Source organism: Callithrix jacchus, chromosome 6, assembly GCF_049354715.1.
Source record: "Callithrix jacchus isolate 240 chromosome 6, calJac240_pri, whole genome shotgun sequence".
NCBI lineage: Eukaryota > Metazoa > Chordata > Mammalia > Primates > Cebidae > Callithrix > Callithrix jacchus.
Window position 1 is genome coordinate 158,846,252 of NC_133507.1, and position 21,643 is coordinate 158,867,894.

The following is a 21,643-nucleotide window of genomic DNA, read 5'->3' on the forward strand; positions in this document are numbered from 1 at the left end:
TAGTGGTGAGTGGGGGCACAGTGGTGAGTGGGGGCATAGTGAGTGGGCACAGTGGTAAGTGGGGGTGCAGTGGTGAGTGGGGGTGAAGTGGTGAGTGGGGGTAGAGTGGTAAGTTCGAGGAGACATAGCATCCCAGGTAAGTTGGTGCCCCCCGAGGCCTCCCCACAGCACGCCTGCCACCATGGGCCGGACAGCGAGGATCCTGGGCCCCTTACCTCCCATCCAGTGAACGTCCAGCCTGAGTTTCCTCAGAGCCAGTTAGTCAGCTGTGCCCTTGTTGGGGTTCATTTTTGTTTACTATCTGTTGTTGTTTCTATCATATGAGGGGACTCTGAGCCTCTACTCTGAGGACCTGAAACACACACACATTCACAGTGTAAAATCCAAAAGGAGACGCCTGGTCACAATGCCTCATGTTGAAATCCTTAGTACGCCGCCACGTTAAGACAGACATGGAGGCTCACATCAGAGGAGCAGCTCATGCCAGGCTGACATCGCTCCTAAGTGGAATAACTTCGGGTGTGACCCACGTGTCTCCAGAGCCCCCAGGAGGGCTGAGCGTCTCCTCATCCCATTCAGGAATCTTCAGACAAAACCACCCTGATGAGGAAAGTTGGCAAAAGAATGAAAGATGTCCTTAGGACAGTCCCAGATAGGGTCCCTGGGGAAAACACAGGCTGCCCAGCTAAACTGAAATTTCAGATCAACAACTAATATTGCAGTATAAGTATATCCCATGCAACATCCGGGACTTACACGAAAAAAAATTAGCAGTTGATCTTGTGCATGCAAATATCTGAGACAGGTCTCAGTCAGCTTAGAAAGTTTATTTTGCCAAGGTTAAGGACACACGCATGAAACAGCCTCAGGACCTCCTGAGACTTGTGCCCGAGGTGGTTGGGGGTACAGTTTGCTTTTATACATGTTAGGGGGATGTGAGACGTCAATCGATGTGTGTAACACGTCCACTGGTTCCGTCCAGTAAGGCGGGACAACTCTAAGTGAGGGCTTCCTGGCTAGAAGTAGGTAAGAGACAAAGGTTGCATTCTTTTGAGTTCTTGATGAGACTCCCACTGAATACACAATTTAGTCTGGCTCAGTGAAACCACATTTTTACCTAAGAATAGGCGGAGGAAGCAGTCGGATATGCAGGTGAGCCTCAGAGCGATGGCTTTGAATGGAACGAGAGGCAGGTTTGCCCTAAACGGTTCCCAGCTGACTTTCACCTTTAGCTTAGTGATTTTTGGGTCCCAAGGTTTACTTTCTTTTCACAATCTGAAATTCAAAGTTCCCTGGGCATCCTGTATTTTAGTTTGCACACTCTGGCAGCGCTAGCCCCAGAGCCCTGGAGTGGCATACTGGGGGCGTCGCTGCACCCCAAGCGTCCCCGACCACTAGATCCATGCTTACATCCAGCTGACCCGTGACTGCGCTGCAAAGCCTCTTCTGTGTCCTCCAGATATTTCTTCCTCGAGTGGCTGGGAAAGTTGGAAAGAGACCAGAGGATCCAAATGGAGACCCTTCGAATGAGGCCAAGGTAAGTAAGTGTTACTCCCTCCAAGCCCCAGACACCGGACGAAGGTGGGAGACCACACCCCTTTCCAGCAGTGTGGCAAGTCCACGGGGTGGCGGAGCTGCAACGTCCGCACAGCTGCCCACACAGCTGCCACGCCCTCACAAATGACACAAGGCCGTGGCAACTGCCATGGGTTGGCTTCCTCTGGGGCACACACTGAGCCCGGTTTGTGTTGATGCATTTGTTGAAAATCCAAGACAGCCCAGTAGCGGGGGTGGGAAAGTGAGACGGGAAGGGAAGGAGGCCAACGGCTGACGTGGGGGTGGGAGAGTGAGACGGGGGTGGGAAAGTGAGACGGGGTGGGAGAGTGAGACGGGAAGGGAAGGAGGCCAGCAGCCGATGCTGGGGTGGGAGAGTGAGACGGGAAGGGAAGGAGGCCAGCAGCTGATGTGGGAGTGGGAAAGTGAGACGGGAAGGACTGGAAAGGCCAGGAGCTGACGCAGGGGTGGGAGAGTGAGACGGGAAGGGAAGGAGGCCAGCAGCCGATGCTGGGGTGGGAGAGTGAGACGGGAAGGACGGGAGAGGCCAGCTGCTGATGCGGGGGTGGGAGAGTGAGACGGGAAGGACTGGAAAGGCCTGCAGCTGAAGTGGGGGTGGGAAAGTGAGACGGGAAGGGAAGGAGGCCAGCCTCTGATGCTGGGGTGGGAGAGTGAGACAGGGGTGGGAGAGTGAGATGGGGGTGGGAGAGTGAGATGCTGGTGGGAGAGTGAGACGGGAAGGGAAGGAGGCCAGCAGCTGACGTGGGGGTGGGAAAGTGAGACGGGAAGGACTGGAGAGGCCAGCAGCTGACGCGGGGGTGGGAAAGTAGGACAGGAGAGGCCAGCTGCTGACGCGGGGGTGGGAGAGTGAGACGGGAAGGGAAGGAGGCCAGCAGCTGACGTGGGGGTGGGAAAGTGAAACGGGAAGGACTGGAGAGGCCAGCTGCTGACGCAGGAGTGGGAGAGTGAGACGGGAAGGTCTGGAGAGGCCAGCAGGGTGGGAAAGAGACGGGAAAGACTGGAGAGGCCAGCAGCTGACGTGAAGCAAACCCACACAAGCTGACTGTGGCTCAGTCCTCCTGGGGGCTCTGGAGACCACGTAGGTTACACCCCAGAGTTACTCCACTCAGGAGTGAGGTCACAGGCACTTAGCCCTTCCACACCCGTCAGTCCTGAGTAAGAGCAAGGCCCTGGGCCACATACATTCCCAGGCACTTCCGTCCTTCCCTGAACAGGCACAGCGGGCCGGTGGCCTGGGGACTTCCTCCATCTGGGAGACTTAAGCACTGGCTGCCACAGGTGAAAATACCCAGGAGCCAGTCAGTGTGCACGAAAATGGCACAGGGAGTTGGGGGCTGTGGGCAGGACCGACAGACGCAGTGCACAGAGGGCAGAGCCAGCCTGGGAGGGAGAAGCGCCCTGCATTTAGGTGGGGTGGTTAGGAGTAAGATGAGGGGTACCGTGGCCAGCGCCCCAGGAGGAGTGGGCTTCAGCTTCAAGCCCCACCTGCAGCCCAGCCCCATACGGAGCCTCATCACAGCCCTGGCAGCTCCTCACAGTGACACGCAGTGTTTTTAAAAGTGTATGTTTCTCCGTGATGTTTACAGCACCTGGCAGGTAGGCAGTGCGATTAACCCTGTTGTACTGACAGCAAACCAGCCGGCTCAGCGGAGTGGGTGAGGTTGATCAAGATCACAGACAGGAAGTGACAGCAGGGTCTCGCCCACGCCAGGCCTGACACACATGCTGTTCCCTGGGCGCTGCCACTTCCACCTTTGTCCCCAGAAGCCCAGCCTGACAACTTCTGCAGCTGCCTCTAGGAGCAGCCTACAAACCCAGGGAGGCAAAATCCCAGGCTGCCAGATACCAGGAGAAATTTCTAGGGGAATTGGGCCATTTGGCTCTCTCTTCACTTCCCTGAAAAGCCAAACAGAGAACAGATTTCTTATCACACTGTAGCAAGGTAATCAACTGGAAAAAAGACAGAAGCTACAGACCCATTTTACAGAGGAGGAGACTGAGGTTCAGAGAGAAGTGAATTAATTGTCTGTGTCACACAGTGGTAAGGGGGTAGTGCTGGGATTTGAACCCAGATCTGCAGGGCAGAAACCCGTACTCTTTCTGCCACGCCATCCCAATGTGGCAGCTCCCCTAAAGCTGAGCATCTCTTACTTCAGGCATTTAGTACTTAGTTTCTTGAAAATGTTCATTCTTATGTTGCTAAAAGTTCAAATCTTGCTAGATAGCAGAAGTCCCTGGGCCCGGTTAATTAGAAGCTGGAACAACAGTAAGAAATCCAAAATTAGTTCACAATTCCCAAGCATCACTGCTTCGTAAAGCCTGGAGCACTCTGTTTCTTCTAGGCGACAGCTGTGCCCTATCTTCTAAGAAGAAAGTTCAGTAATTCCCTGAGAAGTCAAGGTAAGAGCCCTCTCCTCTCCACAGCCCCATGGGCCTGGGAAATGAGCTCCAGGGAGGGAAATGGCCAGTCGCAGCTCTGTGTGTGTCCTTCATAACCTGTGGGACATATCTCATGTCCTGACTCCCAAAAAGCATTCCCAGTGCCACTCGGGCCACCCTTAGGACCCCGTGTGTAACCAATGGCCGAAGTCTGCAGGCTGTGCTAAGTTGTGATCCAGACAACCAGAACTTGCTGCTTTAAGCGTGCAAAGTTGGCCCTGGTGGCAGCAGTGATGGCAGTGGTGTTTCTGTGTCTTTCTACATAAATTGTCCAGATGTGGTACACAGTTTTTGGCCTTCTTACAGAAAGTTGGGGACATCATTTAGCCTTCCTTGAAGGCGTGGTAGTGACAAGGACATTAGCTTTGTCCTGGACGAATGGGATGTGAGGCTTCCTCCACACGTGGCCGGGCTTTTTGGGTATCTGTGTGCTCATTTCATTCACTCACCTTGTGGCCCGACCACTGCTCACCAGAGGCTGGCACCTCCTCTCCGCATTCAGAGTCCAGCCCGCTGCTGCGGAGCCGTTTCAGGCCCCCAGGCAATTGTTGGATTGATCTCCTGTTGTCCCTGTTTTCTGAGCTTTGTCCTCACACACGCTGTCATTCAAACTGCTCCAGCTGTGGTCCTAGCAGATAGTGTGTGTCCCTCCTCTACGCACAAACAATCCTTGGCTCTCAACTGCCTGCAGAATGAAGTGGAATTTCTTAGCAAAGCCCGCAGACTTTGGCCATTTGTTACACACTGGAACCAGCCTGCCCCCTACTACACCCACCCAAGGATGCACTTCCTTCCCGTGCCTGGGACAACATGGTGGATGCTGGTTTCAGAGCATGCCACACGAGCTCGTGCCTCCGTGCCCAGGTTCGCCCCTCCATGCCCGGGTTTGCCCCTCCATGCCCGGATCCGCCCTCCATGCCTGAGTTTGCCCCTCCGTGCCTGGGTTTGCCCCTCCATGCCAGCGTTTGCCCCTCATGCACAGGTTCACCCTCCATGCCCAGGTTCGCCCCTCCATGCCCGGGTTCGCCCTCTATGCCCGGGTTCACCCTCTATGCCTGGGTTCACCCCTCCATGCCCAGGTTTGCCCTCCATGCCGGGGTTCACCCCTCCATGCCCAGGTTTGCCCTCCATGCCGGGGTTCACCCCTCCATGCCTGGGTTCGCCCTCCATGCCCATCTCTGTCTTGTGAAGTCCTCAGGGCCAAGCATGAAGCCTTGCCCCAGGGCTCTCCACGCCTCCCTACAATACCCAGCACCTCGATCCCTGTTTCCAGCCCACTCACTTCTCAGTCCGTCAGCCACCCCACCTCTGTTCCAGCTCGCTCTTTGCACCCCCTGAGCCTCCAGCATACATTCAGGTCAATCCTGGGACAGAGCTGCTGCCCAAGGCCCTTTGGGGCTAATCCCAGATTCAGGGTCACCATCCAGGAGGGTGACTTTGCCAGAGATGACCCACTGAGGAGCTGCCGACAGGGGCTCCCGGAGAGCTACATGCTGGCTGTGAGGGGTTTCCAGCACATCTCATAGGCTGAAATCCAAGTAGAGTTTCTGGTTTGGTTTGGATTGGATTGGTTTGATTTTGAGACAGGGTCTCACTCTGTCGCCCAGGCTGGAGTGCAGTGGTGCAATCTCGGCTCGCTGTAACCTCCATCTCCCAGGTTCAAGTGATATTCCCACCTCAGCCTCTGGAGTAGCTGGGATTAGAGGTGCCACCATCATGCCCAGCTAATTTTTGTATTTTTAGTAGAGACAGAGTTTCAACATGTTGTCCAGGCTGGTCTCAAACTCCTGACAGCTGATCCACCCGCCTTCCAAAGTGCTGGGATTACAGGCATGAGCCACCGCGCCCAGCCAGGAGATTCATGATTACAGCAGGACAATGGGCAATTCCTTGCATCCTCCGTATGACTGGTTTTGCGAAGCGTAGACTCTGTCCTATCCAGAGACCACTCACATTCAGTCCAAGGCCAGAATAGCTCCCCCCAGCCCCCGGAAGCTCACAGGCATTTCAGGGTCTGAACAGCACAGCTGAGGCCTGACCCTTCATATGTCCCCCCGTCATCATCACCAGTCTCCGCCAAGGGTGGCCATGGGGGCTTCTCCCCATCTACAGAGGCCAGCCCCCAACACCGCCAGTTCTCGGGCCTCTGTATAGCCCCCAGCTACACAGCCACAGGCCCAGGAGAGGCCTCTGTACTGAGGGTCAGAGTCTGAGACCCCTTGGGCTGTTGCCCTATTACAAACTTAAGGAAAGGCAAGGAAGCCAGGCATGGCTTAGACCTGTAATCCTAGCACTTTGGGAGGTGGATGGATCCCTTGAGATCAGGAGTTCGAGACCAGCCTGGCCAACATGGTGAAACCCCATCTCTACTAAAAAATACAAAAATTAGCCAGGCCCAGTAGTGCACACCTGTAGTTTCAGCTACTCGGGAGGCTGTGGCAGGAGAATCACTTGAACCCAGGAGAGGAAGGTTGCAGTGAGCCAAGATCGTGTCACTGCACTCCAGCCTGGGCAACAAAGCGAGACTCCATCTCAGAAAAAGAAAAAAAGGAAAGAAAGAAGGAAAAGAAAAGCGAGGCAAGGAGATGCAGAGACCGCACACCAGCGCAGCCTGACAGGCCTTTCTGCTGTTTCATTCGTGTGAGGATTTCTAGGGCCACGGTGAGATAGAACATTAATGCCTGCTCCAAAGCAAAGGAGAAAGAAGTTGGCTAACTGTCTGCAGGACAGTTGAAATGTAAATGCTTCCTTAAAAATACGTAATGTGGAAACTTCTTAAAGGGAGATATGTCTATTTTTATTCTACCTTTTAAATTTGAGGTGGCCAAGGCACTTGTCTGGGCTAAGTATGTGATTCATAAAGCACCACCCCTCTTCCTGTTTTCCCCAAAGGCAAAGGTGATGATTCTTTTGATCGGAAATCAGTGTACCGAGGCTCCCTGACACAGAGGAACCCCAACGGGAGGAAAGGGATGGCCGGCCACACCTTCGCGGTAAAGTTTTCCCTCGTTCTCTGAGGAGTTCTTAGAATTCAGTGACCCGTTAGATTTATGTATTAATGTTAAGTCTTTGGAGCAAAGAAAATGGGGACACACAAAACAAGGATTCAGACCTGAGAATCCAAAAGTAAACTGAAATCTTTGCCAACAAGACTTGAAAACCCAAATACTTTGAAATTAGAATAATATCTTCTTGTGTTTTAAAGCTTTAAATTTTCAAATACTTGCTGTCCACACACCCCATTGGATGACACACCTGTGTCATTGACCCAAATTTATAGCTGAGGAAACAGAGGCAGAGAAGTTAAGTAAAAAACCCCGAAGGAGTTAAGCTAATATTGTGAAGAAGCAAACAGTGTTTGACCAACTTGTCCATGTGTGAATACCTGTGGCTGCATTCACTCCTGTGTCTGTGTGCACACCCTGTGTATGTAACTGCACACACACCCAAGTGTGTGTGTTACTGCAATGAAAGCACAGATTTATTGACACGAAACTGCACTCTACAGAGTGTGAGCAGGCTAGAGCCAGTGCTTTCAGCATTTTCTGGAGTTTAAGTGCCTCTAGAGGTTTCCCATTGGCTACTTGGTTACACCCTAAGCAAATGAAGGGGTGGCCCCGACCAGTGTGATTGGTCGCAGGAGGCAACCAATTAGAGAATGAAAGGAAGTTACAAAGTTACACATGAAGATTTGGCCAGTGACCAGTCTGATTGGTTGCAGGAAGGGACCAATCAGAGGTATGTCGCATTTTCATCTGAGATGCAGTTTGCGGGGCAAGTTGCAAAGAGAGTAGCCACGGAACCTTTTGTTCCTCAGGAGAGATGGGGTTTTCATTTTTACTTAGTTCTACAAAGTCAGCACGAATTGGTCTTAGGTTCCCTGCCTCCAGACCCTATTCTTCTGCCTCATGTGCATGTGTGCACATCGGTATAATCTAAGTTTGTGTCTACCCATGTGCACATCCGTGAGTACACTGTGTTTGTATGTCTCTCTGTGCATGCCCACGTCTGTCTGTTACACATCTGTGTCTGTGTGTTTGTACTTCACAGAAACCTGTGGTGGCGCAGCAGCCCTAACAGGAGACAGGACAGAGCGACAGAGCAGCCCTGCACTCTTACGCCTCCTCTGTGGCCCTCCTGTCCCTCATTGGCTCTGTGCTTTCCACTGTACACAGTCACCATCCCAGAGAGAAATGAGAAGGAACACCCCTCCACGTGGACTCCCACCTGCAAGAGGACAGCAGCACTCAGTCCTGCACGCTCACCTGGGTTTACTGACGACTCCTGGCTGTCCCACCAGCCTCTCTGATCTATGAGAAACAGCTGAGCTGCTGTGACTTCCCTTTAGGACAATGTTGTGTAAACCTTTGAAGGACACACAGAAGACCATTTTACTGTGATCTTTTACCCTTTTCACTCTTGGCTTTCTTTTGTTGCTTTCATGAATGGAATGGAAAAAAGATGACTGAGTTAAGGCACCAGCCATATGTATATTCTTGACAGTCTATATTGGGGTATGAGCAGATATATGCATATTTCTTGTGGGTGTGATTGGAAATGAGGCATCCAGACAAGTGACTGAACTAATGATCTGCTGAATAATGAGGGAGGAATAGACATCCCAGCCCCCACCCCATGTGCACCCATTCTGCAAGTACCCATGTGGTCTGTAGAGCAGCGGAAGTTACACTGTGATCGAGGGCACAGCCAGCACGTAGCAGCAAGTGAGCATTCGATAGATACAACTGAGTCATCTTTTTTCCATTCCATTCATGAAAGCAACATAAGAAAGCCAAGACTGAAAAGGGTAAAAGATCACAGGAAAAAGGTCTTCTGTATGTCCTTCAAAGGTTTACACAACATTGTCCTAAAGGGAAGTCACAGATGCTAGAGGGCACAGATGCAGAGGGCCTGCTGGGAGAGGGAAAGACAGCCAGCAGAGCTCCAGACGGGCAGGGAAGAGGCCTGGTTCTAGTCTGGCTCTGCACTCACTGCAGTGGACCCAGTGGGGCAGAGGACAGAGGGTCACAACCAATGAGGGATGTCTGCCAAGGATGGGGGTGTGGGGGCCCCAGGAGTCAGCTGACCACTTGCCCCTTCGTTACATAGTTGCTCTCCCCTCAGACAGCCTGGGACTTAGAGTTATTTCCTAATATCTGTGTGGCCCATTCAGTTTTAAGCGGAGCCCACTGGGACCCTCCAGAGATGCCTTTGATTCAGGAGACCTGTGAGCACACATTAGCATCTGTTTCTCTGACGCTTTGTGGCATCAGATAAAAGCATGGGAGATTTTCATATAATTCCCAACATTACTTATAAATTCTCTTCTTTGAAAAAATCCTTCAGGCTGGGCAAGGTGGCTCATACCTATAATCCCAGCCCTTTGAGAGGCCAAGGTGGGAGAATTGCTTCAGGCCAGGAGTTTGAGACTTCCTGGGCAACATAATGAGATCCCATCTCTACAAAAACAATAACAAAAAATATTACCCAAGCATGGTGGTACATGCTTGTAGTCCTAACCTACTTAGGAGGCTGAGGCAGGAGGCTCACTTGAGCCCTGGAGGTTAAGGCTGCAGTGAACCATGATTGCATCACTATACTCCAGCCTGGGTGACAGAGTAAGACCTTGTCTCTTTATAGAAAGGAATAGTAAATAAATGAAAAGAATTCTTCTGAGTTCCTTTCCTAGCAGATGGCTATTCCAGAGACATCTGTAGTGGAAGCTGCATACAAGCAGGTCAGGGATCATTGAGGTTGGTGTACCTCAACCAGTACAGCTGCTGGCTCTTTGTTTCCAGCCAAAGATTGACAGAAGTCAGGGATTTCTCTATGACTCCGGATGGAGATTAGAGACAAGCATTATAAAGATTTCTCCAAAGTTTTATCCTCCAACAGTCTTCTTCATAAGGAGAGAAAGAAAAAAGTTTTAGGAAGAGTTGAATGCACAGATCTCCCAAAGATGCTTCTTACAAATGAGCTGTGAGTGTGCAGCAAAATTGCACTTCCCAGATAATCCAGTATCCGGCATATTGCAATATAGCACCCAGACCGCCGAGGGATACCTCACCTCACTGCAGATTATTGAGGTGAAACACAATTTGACAGGTGTAACTCCCAGCTCTCAGGGATCAAACCAACCATGCATTACAGTGTTGCAGTTTCGCTATGATTTTATATCAAGCCATCGTTTCCGTAAGTACCAAGGATTTTCACTTTCCAACAGCTTCATCCAAAAGAACCCATTTTACTGGAGGTCAAAAGCCCATCTCCAAAGGAGTAACAGTAATGGCATTATCATTCACTGGGCTCCTGAGACCCCAGCTTTCTGCTTTAGCATGCTGGTGACAGCCGAGCGATCCTCACATCTTCACAATGCTAGTAACTTCAGAGTTATTCTTATAGAGAACATTTATTACCTATGAAATCTCTTTATTTTATTGGGATAAAACAGAAAAGATAGATATGCAAAAGAAAAAAAGACACCCAAAATAAAAAGAATCATCTACTAACTAGCAACCACTGTTAAGTCTTTCCAGACTTTCATTCACATATGAGCTTTTAATTAAAACTCCCATGAGTTAATTTACTGGTAGGTGGGTAAAGCCCATTCCAAACATTACCTCACACCTATGTCCTCCTAGGAAAAAGCCAGCCCAGAAAGAAGGGTTTTACCCATGTGTGCTACCTGTATTCCCCTGAACATTCTAAAACAGTCTTCCCAGAGACAGTCTTGCTGGTACCTAAACGAACAAACTGCTCAGGTATTTCCAGTGAACACACCTGCAGCTCAATGGCATCTGGGCTCAGAATTCCAAGGAAATGGCCATGCTGGGAAAAGTATTTTGCTCCATCGCTACAGACACTTGTAACAATCTATGATCATTAATTTTATGGGTCAATTTGGCTCAGCTGTGGTGCCCAGATGTCTGATCAAACACCAGCCAAGATCTATCTATGAAGGTATTTTGTAGATGTGATTAAGGTTTAAATCAGTATACCTGAAAGTGGATAACCTGCCATAAAGTAGGTGGGCCTTAGCCAGTTTCAGGCCTTAGGAGAAAAGAAGAAATTGCCCTGAGGAGGAAGGAGTTCTGCCTCCAGACAGCCTTCAGGCTCCAGTTACAACCTCACTTCTTCCCTGGGTCTCCAGCCTGATGGCCTGTCCTGAAGGAGTCAGACTTCCCAGGACCGGCAATCTCATGAGCCAATTCCTTAGACTAAATCAATCTCTCTCCTCTCTCTTTCTCTCCTCTCTCTTTCTCTCTCTCTCTTTCTCTCTCTCTCTCTCTCTCTCTCTCTCCTCTCTCTCTCTTCTTTCTCCTCTCTCTCTCTCTCTATACACACACACCCTATTGATTCTGTTTCTCTGAAGAACTCTGACCAATGCACAGTCCCTATATCAGAGCCTTGTCTGATGTTCAGTGAGTCTGCATTTGAAACTTGTAAACTGATTAGATGGGAGCCATGTGCGAGGGTCGGAGAACACCATTTATTTTTATCACAAATGCAATGCCAAGGTCCTGGAGCCATGGCCACCTGGAGCAAGAGAAGCCTTCCTCTGCTGCTCGACTCTCACTAGCACTTTCTCTCTCAGTTCTCAGAGATGCCACTTTCTGGATGGCTCACACTTCAAAAGCAGCTTTCTAATTTACAAAGAGGAGTGCTTTAAAATCTCCTAGGAGTCTGGATGTTCAGCAGCCATCTACATCAGAAACAGCTTTGCTTTATTCCTCTTCCCATGGCTGTTCCACAGCTGCCGCTCGATGGCTTCCAATTCCCAAGGTTACCTCTCCTGTCAGGTTGTGCAGTGTCTTCCCAGGAGGCCAGAAGAAACCCACAGGCCACAGCCGCAGCCAGTTTCTTCTTGGAACAAGCACGAGGGAGAGGCATTTCATCGGTCCACTCACACACACATTTGAAGCCCTAAGTTAGTTTCCTATGGGTGCCATAACAAAGCCCCACAAACTGGTGGATTACAACAGAAGTTTATTCCCTCACAGTTCAGGAGGCTAGAGTCCAGACTCACAGGGGCAACAGGGTCGTTTCCATGTGCAGGACGGCAGTTCCTGGCACCTTCCAGCTGTGGGGCTGCTGGCATCCTTGGTGCTCCTCGGCTTGCAGCTGCCACCCTCCGGTATCCGCTTCCATCTTCACACTGCCCTTCTCCCTGTCTCTGCTTATCTTTCCTCTTCTTATCAGGACACCAGTCACTGGATTTGGGGTTCACCTTAACCCAGGATGACCTCATCTTAGCTAATTACATCTGCAAAGATCCTACTTCCAAATAAGGTCATATTTGAGATTCCAGATGAGAGACTCCAACCCACTGCAGAGTGCCATTATGATCCAAGAACCAAAACCAGCTACAAAACCACCTGCCCATCATGGCGCTGTTGCTACTTACCAGGTGCCTGCTGCATGCTGCACATGTGCCGTGTTGGGGTGAAAGCTCGAAGATCTCAAAACTGAAGTGGACCCCAGAGTAGGGTCCTCTCCACCATGCTGAGTACAGGAAGAAAGCCTAGGAGGGAGGGAAGCTCTCAACTTGGGGCTTTTTTATATTTTTATTTATTTATTTTGAGACAGAGTCCTGCTCTGTCTTCCAGGGTGGAGTGCAGTGGCACAATCTCGGCTCACTATAATCTCTGCCTCCCTGGTTCAAGCGATTCTCCTGCCCCAGCCTCTCAAGTAGCTGGGATTACAGGTGCCCACCACCACGCCTGGCTAATTTTTGTATTTTTAGTAGAGACGCAGTTTCGCCATGTTGGCCAGGCTGGTCTTGAACTCCTGGCCTCAAGTGATCTGCCTGTCTAGGCCTCCCAAAGTGCTGGGATTATAGGTATACGCCACTGCCCCCAGCCTTGGGGTTCCTTTAATTGCAAAGAGCAGAAATCCACTGAAACCAGCCCAAGTGAAATAGCAAGCATAGGAGAAGAACACAGAGCCTTCTCCTGGGAACCCAGGGAAACCCAGTGATCCAGCACAGCAGGCACAGACGCTAGGGCGGCTCTGCAGTGGCCACAGCCTGGAGGCTTCTCAGCCCCCCTTGTGCCCTTCTCCTCCCCCTTGCCTGTGAACTACTCCTCACCCTGCTCAGCAGGTGGCTGCTCTCAATGGCCTCTTCAGCCCAGCTCTGGGACTGTTCCCTCCAGTGCCCATAACTTACTGTTCCAGATGCCCAAAAGAGAGATGGGCAGGGCCATGTACATGCGAGTTGCTGGCCAACCTAGAGACAGCCCATGCCAGAGGAGAGGTGGCCCTGCCTGGACTAGCAGGGCACCAAGTCACTTCGTCCTGTTCAAATGGCACAGTGCTCCCACCACATGCGTTCTCGTTCTCCCACTTTACACAACGGGTTTCAGAAAGAGGTCACTGCCCATTGCAGAAGTTTGCCCACCCCGTGTTCAAGATTGGCTTTGGACTTTCACCTACAGACCACAAGCAAAGGAGCCGGCAGGTGGGTGCCAAGACACAGTCCCTGATTCGGACAATCCCTTCTTTGCCGGGGGCTCTCTGCCTCCTTCTCTCCTCCTGCTTTTCCCTGCAAGACCCTCCTCCCTGGTACTTTCTCCAGGGCCTTCACTGAGTCCTCTTTCTCTGTCCATCCCGGGCCACCTGTCCTCTTCTTGCCTCCTCCCAGGTGTGCCCACCTTTCTGGGGCTATTCACAGCCACCTGTCCTCTGTCCACGCCCATGTTCAGGTTTATGGCTGAGGCCTCATTAAAGATCTGGGCTGCTTTGGGATCCTAAATGTAAGAAAATAACGAAATAAAGAGTTCCAGGCCCAGCGAGCAGCCACCGGGCCATCCTCAAGCACCTGCCCATGAATGACCTCAGCGTTTCCCCATCCCCAAAGCTCCCACCTCAGCCCCCCAGCTCTCAGTCTGGAAACCCTGACCCAGGACCTCTCAGCTCACTCCTTTTCCATCCCTCTTCTCAGCCCAAGCCCTACCCCAGGTGTCTCCCAGACAGCTCTGGAATTCCTGTCTTTACCAGATCTCTTTCAGAGGACAGAAAAAGGGAAGCATGGCTCCTCTTTCCATTAAACTGGTAAGACCTTCCTACGGAACGCAACGTGAGGAAGGAGAAGTACAGGCAGCATATTTTAAAATATCTATTCTATACACTGGATTTTCTTTTTGGTAGAGATGAGGTCTTGCTATTTTGCTTAGGTTGGTCTCAAATCTGGCCTTAAGCAATTTCCCACCTCAGCCTCCCCAAAATGTGCTGGTATTACAGGTGTGAACCACTGAGTACAGCCTAAAAGATCTATTCTAAATAAAATATTAATGAAACAAATCCAGGAATGTATTAGAAAACCTACTATATCTTAACCAGGTAAGGTTCATCCCAAGAGAGCCAGGAATTCTTTAATGTTAGAAAAAAAATCTATTCTTGTGCTGCACTGTGTTAACAGAGTAAACAAGAAACCCACTGCGATGGCTTCATTCAGTGAAGAAAGGCACACAGTCTCACGCCTGCAATCCCAGCACTTTGGGAGGCAAAGGCGGGTGGATCATTTGAGGTCAGGAGTTGGAGACCAGCCTGGCCAACATGGTGAAACCCCGCCTCTACTAAAAGCACAAAAATTAGCCAGGTGTGGTGGTGGGTGTCTGTAGTCTCAGACAGGAGATTCACTCGAACCTGGGAGAGGAGGTGGAGGTTGCAGTGAGCCAAGATCACGCCACTGCACTCCAGCCTGGGTGACAGAGCAAGGCTCTGTCTCAAAAAATAAAATAAAGTAAAATAAAATGTAAGTAGCTTACTAAATTAGGACTAGAAGGCGTGGCAGTCAGCATCTCCGTTCCCCATTATCCCCAAGGCTTCTGGGAAGATAGCACGGCAGGTGCTTGTACTTTCCCCAGGGAGGGGACTTTCCTGCACAGGTTCTAGCTCCTATGTGCCACAACTCAAGTGGCCACATCATGTCCTGGATGAAATATTGACCAACTGAAGGTGGACAAAGAGTGTTTGCCTCTGCCTGTCCTGAGTCCCATGGCCCAATTAAATAGGGATGGAGAAAGCTCCCCGATTGCCCATCTATGACCGAACTCCATCTGTGGGATTCATTTCTCAAAGAACACTGAAGCCATGTGCAGCCTGAGATGCCCAGGCCAAGCCTGCAGCTCTGCGGCATTATTGCAAGAGCAGCCCACACCTCACTTGCAGCATCTCCAGCCAGCCACAGTGCCTCTCAGCAGTTCTGAGGCCTCTGATGGGTGCCATCGGTTTCCACGTGGGGGTGGGCTAAGCAGGACTGATCCTTGTGCTACCCCCAGTCCACCTGCTGCTTCCCACTGGTAGACTCCCAAGGTGGCAAGTTGCCAAAACCACACTATGACAGAGCTGCTTTGCACGCACACGTGCTCCCTCTCTCTCTCTCTCTCTCTCTCTCTCTCTGTCTCTCTCTCTCTCTCTCTCTGTCTCTCTCTCTCTCTCTCTCTCTCTGTCTCTCTCTCCCCCTCTCCCTCTCTCCAGTGGTGGATGCCCAGGAAGCTTCCCCCAAACCCTGGTGTCTCACAGTTTCTTTTGCTCCAGGCAGGCCTAGCACTGGGCAGAAAACCTACCTCCAAGACAGTGATTCTTAACCATCACCGTCACCACTACAGGTTGAGTTCCCTTATCCAAAATACTTGGGACCAGAACTGTGTTGGCTTTTGAGGTTTTCTTGCAGGGGGATTTTGAAATATTTGCACGATATTCACCAGTTAAACGTCCCAAATTTGAAAATCCAAAATGTTCCAGTGATCATTTCCTTTGAGCATCCGGTCAGCTCTCAGAATGCTTCAGATTTGGGGTTTTTGGATTTGGGATACTCAACCTACATTTGTAAAAACTTTGAGGGGGTGGAGCTTTTCACCATCACTGATGCCTGAGCTACCCCCAGGAATCCTGATGGAATCATTCCAGGTGGAGCGCAGGCATTGGGAAGTTTTTAAGGCTCCCAGATGACTCTAATCTGCAGCCCAAGCTGGGAGCTGCATACCCCACCCTGTCACCCTTCCAGTGCTCCCTACCCTACTTCCCGCCACCAGCCACCGCTGGACTCCAGGGCTCGCAGGGAACCCACCAGCCACGAACCTGGCTCACTGGGAAAAAGCAACGATGCAGCAAGGAAGAAGTCGGGCGTGCCCTGTTCCCCGAAAGGCAAAGCATTGCTCAGAAGCTTTTCCGGAAAGATGGAAGTGGCACATTGACCATCTACACCAATCCACAGGAACCACGTGCTAAGTTTCCTCTCCAGATACTTTCCTTAAAAAGATTGTACTCAGGCCAGGGCCAGTGGCTCACACCTATAATCCCAGCACTTTGGGAGGCCGAGGCGGGTGGATCATGAGGTCAAGAGATCCAGACCATCCTGGTCAACATGGTGAAACCCCGCCTCTACTAAAAATACAAAAAATTAGCTGGGCATGGTGGCGCGTGCCTGTAATCCCAGCTACTCAGGAGGCTGAGGCAGGAGAATTGCCTGAACCCAGGAGGCGGAGGTTTCGGTAAGACGAGATCGCACCATTGCACTCCAGCCTGGGTAACAAGAGCGAAACTCCGTCTCAAAAAAAAAAAAAAAAGATTGTACTCAGCCAGGCACAGTGGCTCACACCTATAATCCCAGCACTTTGGGAGGCCAAGGCAAGCGGATCACCTGAGGTCAGGAGTTCAAGACCAGCCTGATCAACATGGAGAAACTCCGTCTCTACTAAAAAATACAAAACTTAGCCAGGCATGGTGGCACATACCTGTAATCCCAGCTACTCCAGAGGCTGAGGCAGGAGAATCACTTAAAGCTGGGAGGGGTAGGTTGCGGTGATCAGACATCGCGCCATTGCACTGCAGTCTGGGCGATAAGAGTGAAACCCCATCTCAACAATATTAAAAAAAAAAATAGATTGTACCCAACTGCATATAAGAGACCATTAGTATAACTTACAACTATCCAGAACATGAATGATTTAGGTCCATGCTAAATGGTAGAACATTGCACAGTTACTTAAAATGGCACAAACTTACCGATCATTCAGCAACTTGAGGGCGTGATTGTTATGGTGTTAGGTGTCAGGAATGAACTTCAACATGTACGAATGTGAGGAATCTACCCAGAAAACACGTGGGAAGCTTACTAGATGAAAAAGCATCAAATGTAGAAGCGAGAAGCTTCCTTAACGTGATCAGTGCACTTTTTTTCTATTTTGTTCTATGCACTCCTTTTTTCCAAATGTATATGAACTGCTTTAATAACAAAAATATGTTTCTTTTATGATAAAAATAAATGTCTTATGAGAATAATAAACTTGTTTATGTTAAACAGTAATTATGAAGACAGTAAAAGCCTAGAAACCACCTATTGTAGTTAGAGAGTGCTTGCTTCGACGGCACCTATGCTAAAATTGGAACGACACAGAGAAGAATAGCATGGCCCCTGTGCTAAGTTACAGAATGAGGAAGACCTGCTGTGCATACAACGAATGCAGGTAGGACCGTCGGGCAGGTGAACGAACGAGGACCGAGCAGATCAAGAAGGTAAAAATCCTTAGTGCTGGGCTTTGGCCACTGTCCCTTCTCACCTTGCCCTTGAACACGGTGATTTAAAGGCAGGGAGAGAGGACTGGAAGGAGCCCGGGAGCCCCATCCGTAAGGCTGAGCGGACACTTGACTCTGCAGTCTGCCCGAAGGCGAGTGTGAAGAAGGAAAGCTAATGTGTTTTAAAACCACTTGGTCCAAATGAAATTACATAACCCAGGAAGGAACAAATCACGTCACTGACGAGAGTTTTTTAAAAATAAAAAAAGGAACGAGAAAAGACACAGGGTCGCTCCTGATGCCACCCTTTGAGGGAGACAGGCTGGGTTGGGGGAGGGCACCTGGAGGTACCAGCTTCATCCTCTTCAGGAGCTATAAAAGGGGGACAGAAGCTCCTGCCTCCTCAGCCCCACTGCACCGGCAGCCACACTCTGCTAGCGCCTCTACCACTCGAGAGCGGTGAGTAGCACATCCAGGCGCTGGAACTCGGGTCCTCTGCTTTGCTACTTTGTAAAATCTTTCCTTTCTGTCTGAGTGTGGGTTAGGTTGAGACTCTGCCTGCTCTCCTGGCAGCTAAGGCTACTAGCCCTGAGCAGGACAGGCAGAGGCAGCTGCCCCTGGGTTCTTGCACCCAAAGCCACCCTGCCCTCCCAGGGCCCCGAGGCTCCAGCACTGTCCATGGTAGAGACGCCACGCAAAGACATCCTATTCAGCTCTGCTGACCAGGAAATCCCACTGGGCAGACAGCCAAAGTCTCCGCCTTTCACGGAGGCAGGTCCCTGGGGATCAGGAGCCAAGTGAGCATCACTAGCATTCTGGGACACCTCTCACCTGGCGTGGGTCCTGTGCCAGAGGAAAAGTGAACAGCCAGCCTGCTGGGAAGCATCTCTTCATCACTCTTCAAGGTGGCACCTCCATTTCCTCTAGGCTGGGGAACCCTCACCCCACCTAGCATAGGACGCCCCACCAGGCCTCTAAAAAGGAGAGGGGTAGGAAGTTTACATTACCTTGACTTCCAGCCCCTCCCTGAGCCCCACAGAAAAGGAGAGCATTTTCTGTGGGACTCAGGGAGGGGCTGGAAGTCAAGGTCAGCAAAGGGGTCCTCCCCTGAGCAAGACAGAGCTTTTGGGCATCTTCTCATGGCACCCAAATGCCACAGGTGGAGCAAGGAGGAGGGGCAGCTGTAGCAAGTGTTTCCTGGTCTGCCAGGTTGGATGCTGTCTAGGCATTTCAGCACCTCCACTCCAGTGGGGTGGCAGGGGCTTTCTATGCACCCAGTCCCATCCATGGCAGCCCCGTCTTCCCATCACCCATAGAGAGTGGCCCTTCCCTGTGAGAAGAGATTCCAGGTGCTGCAGGTTTACACTGGCACCTGGAAGACTGGATCTGGCATCATGGCAAGGGTGAGTGGCCTTGGTCAGGACAGAGGATGCAGACTCATTCTACAGCACGCAGCTGTCGGCTTGTCCGACCTACCCTCTGAGGGAAGACTGGGCTCATTGGGAAAGAAACCGGACCGCAGGCTAGAGGAAATTCCTTAAGTTCAGGCTTTATTGAGAGGAAAGAGCCTCCGGGCGGGCCAGCCGGGACGAAAAGGAAAAATGGCCGCGCCGCTCAGAGGGGCAGGGTTGTTTTATAGGAAGCTGAAGGGCCGAGGGAGTGGGGAAGTGAGAAAGCTGAGGTGGTGGGCAACGTTTGGTCAGTTTGAACCGCTAGGCGGGAAGCTGGGCGGCGGGAAGCTGGGCGGCGGGGAGCTGGGTGGCGGGGAGCTGATGAGGCAGAAACCGGGCGGCGGGAAGCCGGGCAGTGCTGATGAGGCAGAAGTGGCTGGAGGGGAGCTGGGGAGTGCTGATAAGGCAGAAGCAGCGGGAGGGCTCGGGCCGGTATGTAAAGTGAGAAATAAGGGAGCCTCTTTGTGGGGGAGGGAGAGAGAGAGAGAGGACTTTCACGGTAGAGGCAGAGTTTTCCAAACACGGCTGACATCCCGACATGAGATGCGTGTGGGAAAGGACTGTGCACCGGATTCCAGCCCCCAGGCCCAGCCCAGGCTTGGCACCCCCCAGCTCCCCAACCATGTCTGAGGTTGGGCAAGTGGCTGCCTCCACCTGTGCAGCTCCCCAGGCTCCTCCCCACCAACCTGCTGTCCTGGGTGTGCAACAAGCCTGAGCCTGCTCAGAGGCTGGCTGCACCTTCGGTTCCCTAACACAGGCAGACAGACCCAAGGCCGTCCCATGACAGCTCAAGTTTACGTGCCTAACTCGCACACCTCCTGGGGGTTTTCTGAGGAGCATCAGTGCATATATGACCAGCCGGTCAGAGGTGGACGCACACATGAGCATTTCACTTAACCCTAATTGCACAGAGGAGAGAATGGGGTCACAGGTGGGGAAGTGACCATGCAGAGGGCCAGGTTTAACTGCTACTTCTGTGCTCATTCCCAACCCAGCACAGATTAGAGTAACACGTGGAGCTGTATGTGGCTAGGTGCACATGCACACACACACACACACTCTCATACATGCACGCACCCATGTGCATACAGGTCACACCCTATTGTACACATATACACACACATACACCTGTGCACTGACATGCACACATACTCATGCACATGCTTTCCTTTCACACACACGGCGCTCACTCTACCCAAGGTCCCAGCTCTGTGCACATGCACCCTGATGCCTGTGTAACCCTGCTCCTGCCCCTTCTCCCCCAGGCCGTATCCTCTCCATTTGGATCCGCCCTCCAGCAGGGCCTCCTAGAAGGAGCCAAGGGATGAAGGTGCTGAGGGCCTGGCTCCTGTGCCTGCTGATGCTGGGCGTGGCTCTGCGCGGGGCTGCAGATCAGACCCATCGGCACTCCATGGAGACCCGCAGTGAGTGTCTGTCAGCCTCCCCACCCCACCCCACCTCACCCCAGGGCCTGGTACAGCCTGGTCACTCGAGAACCTGGCGGGGAAGGGTGTGCAGGAGAGAAAAGGGAAATCAGTCCTGGTGCTTTTTTGAACTCCTGCTTCCCAAAGCCAGCCCACGCCCAGAAATGGCCTCGCCAGAAGCTCTGGGTGCCTCTTCCTCAGGTGGGTCCCAGCACGGCCTGACAACTGGGCTGAGAGGCCCTGCCTGTGCCCTCTGCCCTGCCTGTGCCCTCTGCCCTGCCTGTGCCCTCTGCCCTGCCTGTGCCCCCTGCCCTGCTGCCTCCAGAGCGCACAGTGCCCATGGTCTGCTCCCGCTCTTTCCTTTCCAGACCCCGACATCAATCCTGCCTGGTACGTCAGTCGCAGGATCAGGCCTGTGGGCCGCTTCGGTCGGAGGAGGGCAGCCCCAGGGGACGTATCCAAGCCTGGCCTTCGACCCCAGCTGACCTGCTTCCCCCTGGAAGGTTGCGTTAAGTCCTCACAGGATGGGTGACAGCCAGCTTGTCAAGAAAGTCACTCTGGAGCCTCCTTCACCCCACCCTTTCCTCACCCTCATGGGCTCCTTTCCCTTCAATCCTAATAAAAGCTCTGGCCTCCTTTAGTTTCGCGTCTGTGACTGTGTGGTGGTGACTCTGAAGTTGTTCCCTCCTGGGACGTTAGACTAGAAAGAACCTCAGAGCCCAGCAGCTTCTTTGGAAGAAAAGGCTCTGTGACTTGCCAGAGGGCCCCTGGCACTGAGCTGGGAAATGGAACCACCCTTCATCACCGGCAGCCCACAGCCACCCCCACACCCAAGCTGCCCTGAGTGGCTGCCCAGGCTGTGCATGGCACAAGGCCAGGAGGTGCCACGAGCCACACTCTGGAGGCACCGTCCCCACAGGAAGGTGGCACAGCTCCCCGCCTGAGCCCTGGGCAGCCCTCTCAACCCCATTCCTCTTTTTTTCTTTTAGATATTATTTTTCAGAGCAGCTTTAGATTCACAGCAAAACTGAGTAGAAGGTATAGAGAATTCCCATCCACCCCCTTCCCCACATCCATGCAGCCTCCCGACGACCTGCACCCCACTGAGGGTGCCTTTGTCCCAGTGGAGGAACCTACGCTGACACATCGCCATCCCCACCCAGTGTGTGTCAGAGCCCACTCTTCACACTGTACGTCTTGCAGGTTTGCACAAATGTAAGACAACATGCTCCAGCA

General features: G+C 51.9%; 2 protein-coding genes and 1 pseudogene across 6 annotated transcripts in view; all 3 read left to right on the forward strand.

Moving 5' to 3' along the window:
- The window catches only part of MLPH (melanophilin), a 71,624-nt gene extending 63,129 nt beyond the window's left edge, over positions 1-8,495 (forward strand). For all 5 annotated transcript variants that reach the window (XM_035306128.3, XM_035306127.3, XM_035306130.3 and 2 more), the window contains 4 exons: positions 1,460-1,537; positions 3,918-3,975; positions 6,907-7,007; positions 8,065-8,495. In XM_035306128.3, coding sequence (XP_035162019.1) covers positions 1,460-1,537; positions 3,918-3,975; positions 6,907-7,007; positions 8,065-8,091 — 264 coding nt within the window. In that variant the 3' untranslated portion in view covers positions 8,092-8,495. The remainder of the gene's footprint in view (positions 1-1,459; positions 1,538-3,917; positions 3,976-6,906; positions 7,008-8,064) is intronic.
- An 8,874-nt stretch (positions 8,496-17,369) lies between these two features.
- On the forward strand, positions 17,370-17,468 carry LOC118154952 (U6 spliceosomal RNA; annotated as a pseudogene).
- A 469-nt stretch (positions 17,469-17,937) lies between these two features.
- On the forward strand, positions 17,938-21,047 carry PRLH (prolactin releasing hormone). The gene is made up of 3 exons (XM_008999759.5): positions 17,938-17,991; positions 20,249-20,407; positions 20,776-21,047. Exons 2-3 carry the CDS (start codon positions 20,308-20,310, stop codon positions 20,937-20,939), a joined length of 264 nt encoding a protein of 87 aa, XP_008998007.4. The 5' UTR covers positions 17,938-17,991; positions 20,249-20,307; the 3' UTR covers positions 20,940-21,047.
- The last annotated feature ends 596 nt before the right edge of the window (positions 21,048-21,643 follow it).

Excerpts from the sequence above, each read along its gene's own strand:
- PRLH (XM_008999759.5), top strand. The coding sequence starts at position 20,308 with ATGAAGGTGCTGAGGGCCTGGCTCCTGTGCCTGCTGATGCTGGGCGTG. Across the intron at positions 20,408-20,775 it reads GCACTCCATGGAGACCCGCA|ACCCCGACATCAATCCTGCC; the intron begins GTGAGTGTCTGT and ends TTTCCTTTCCAG.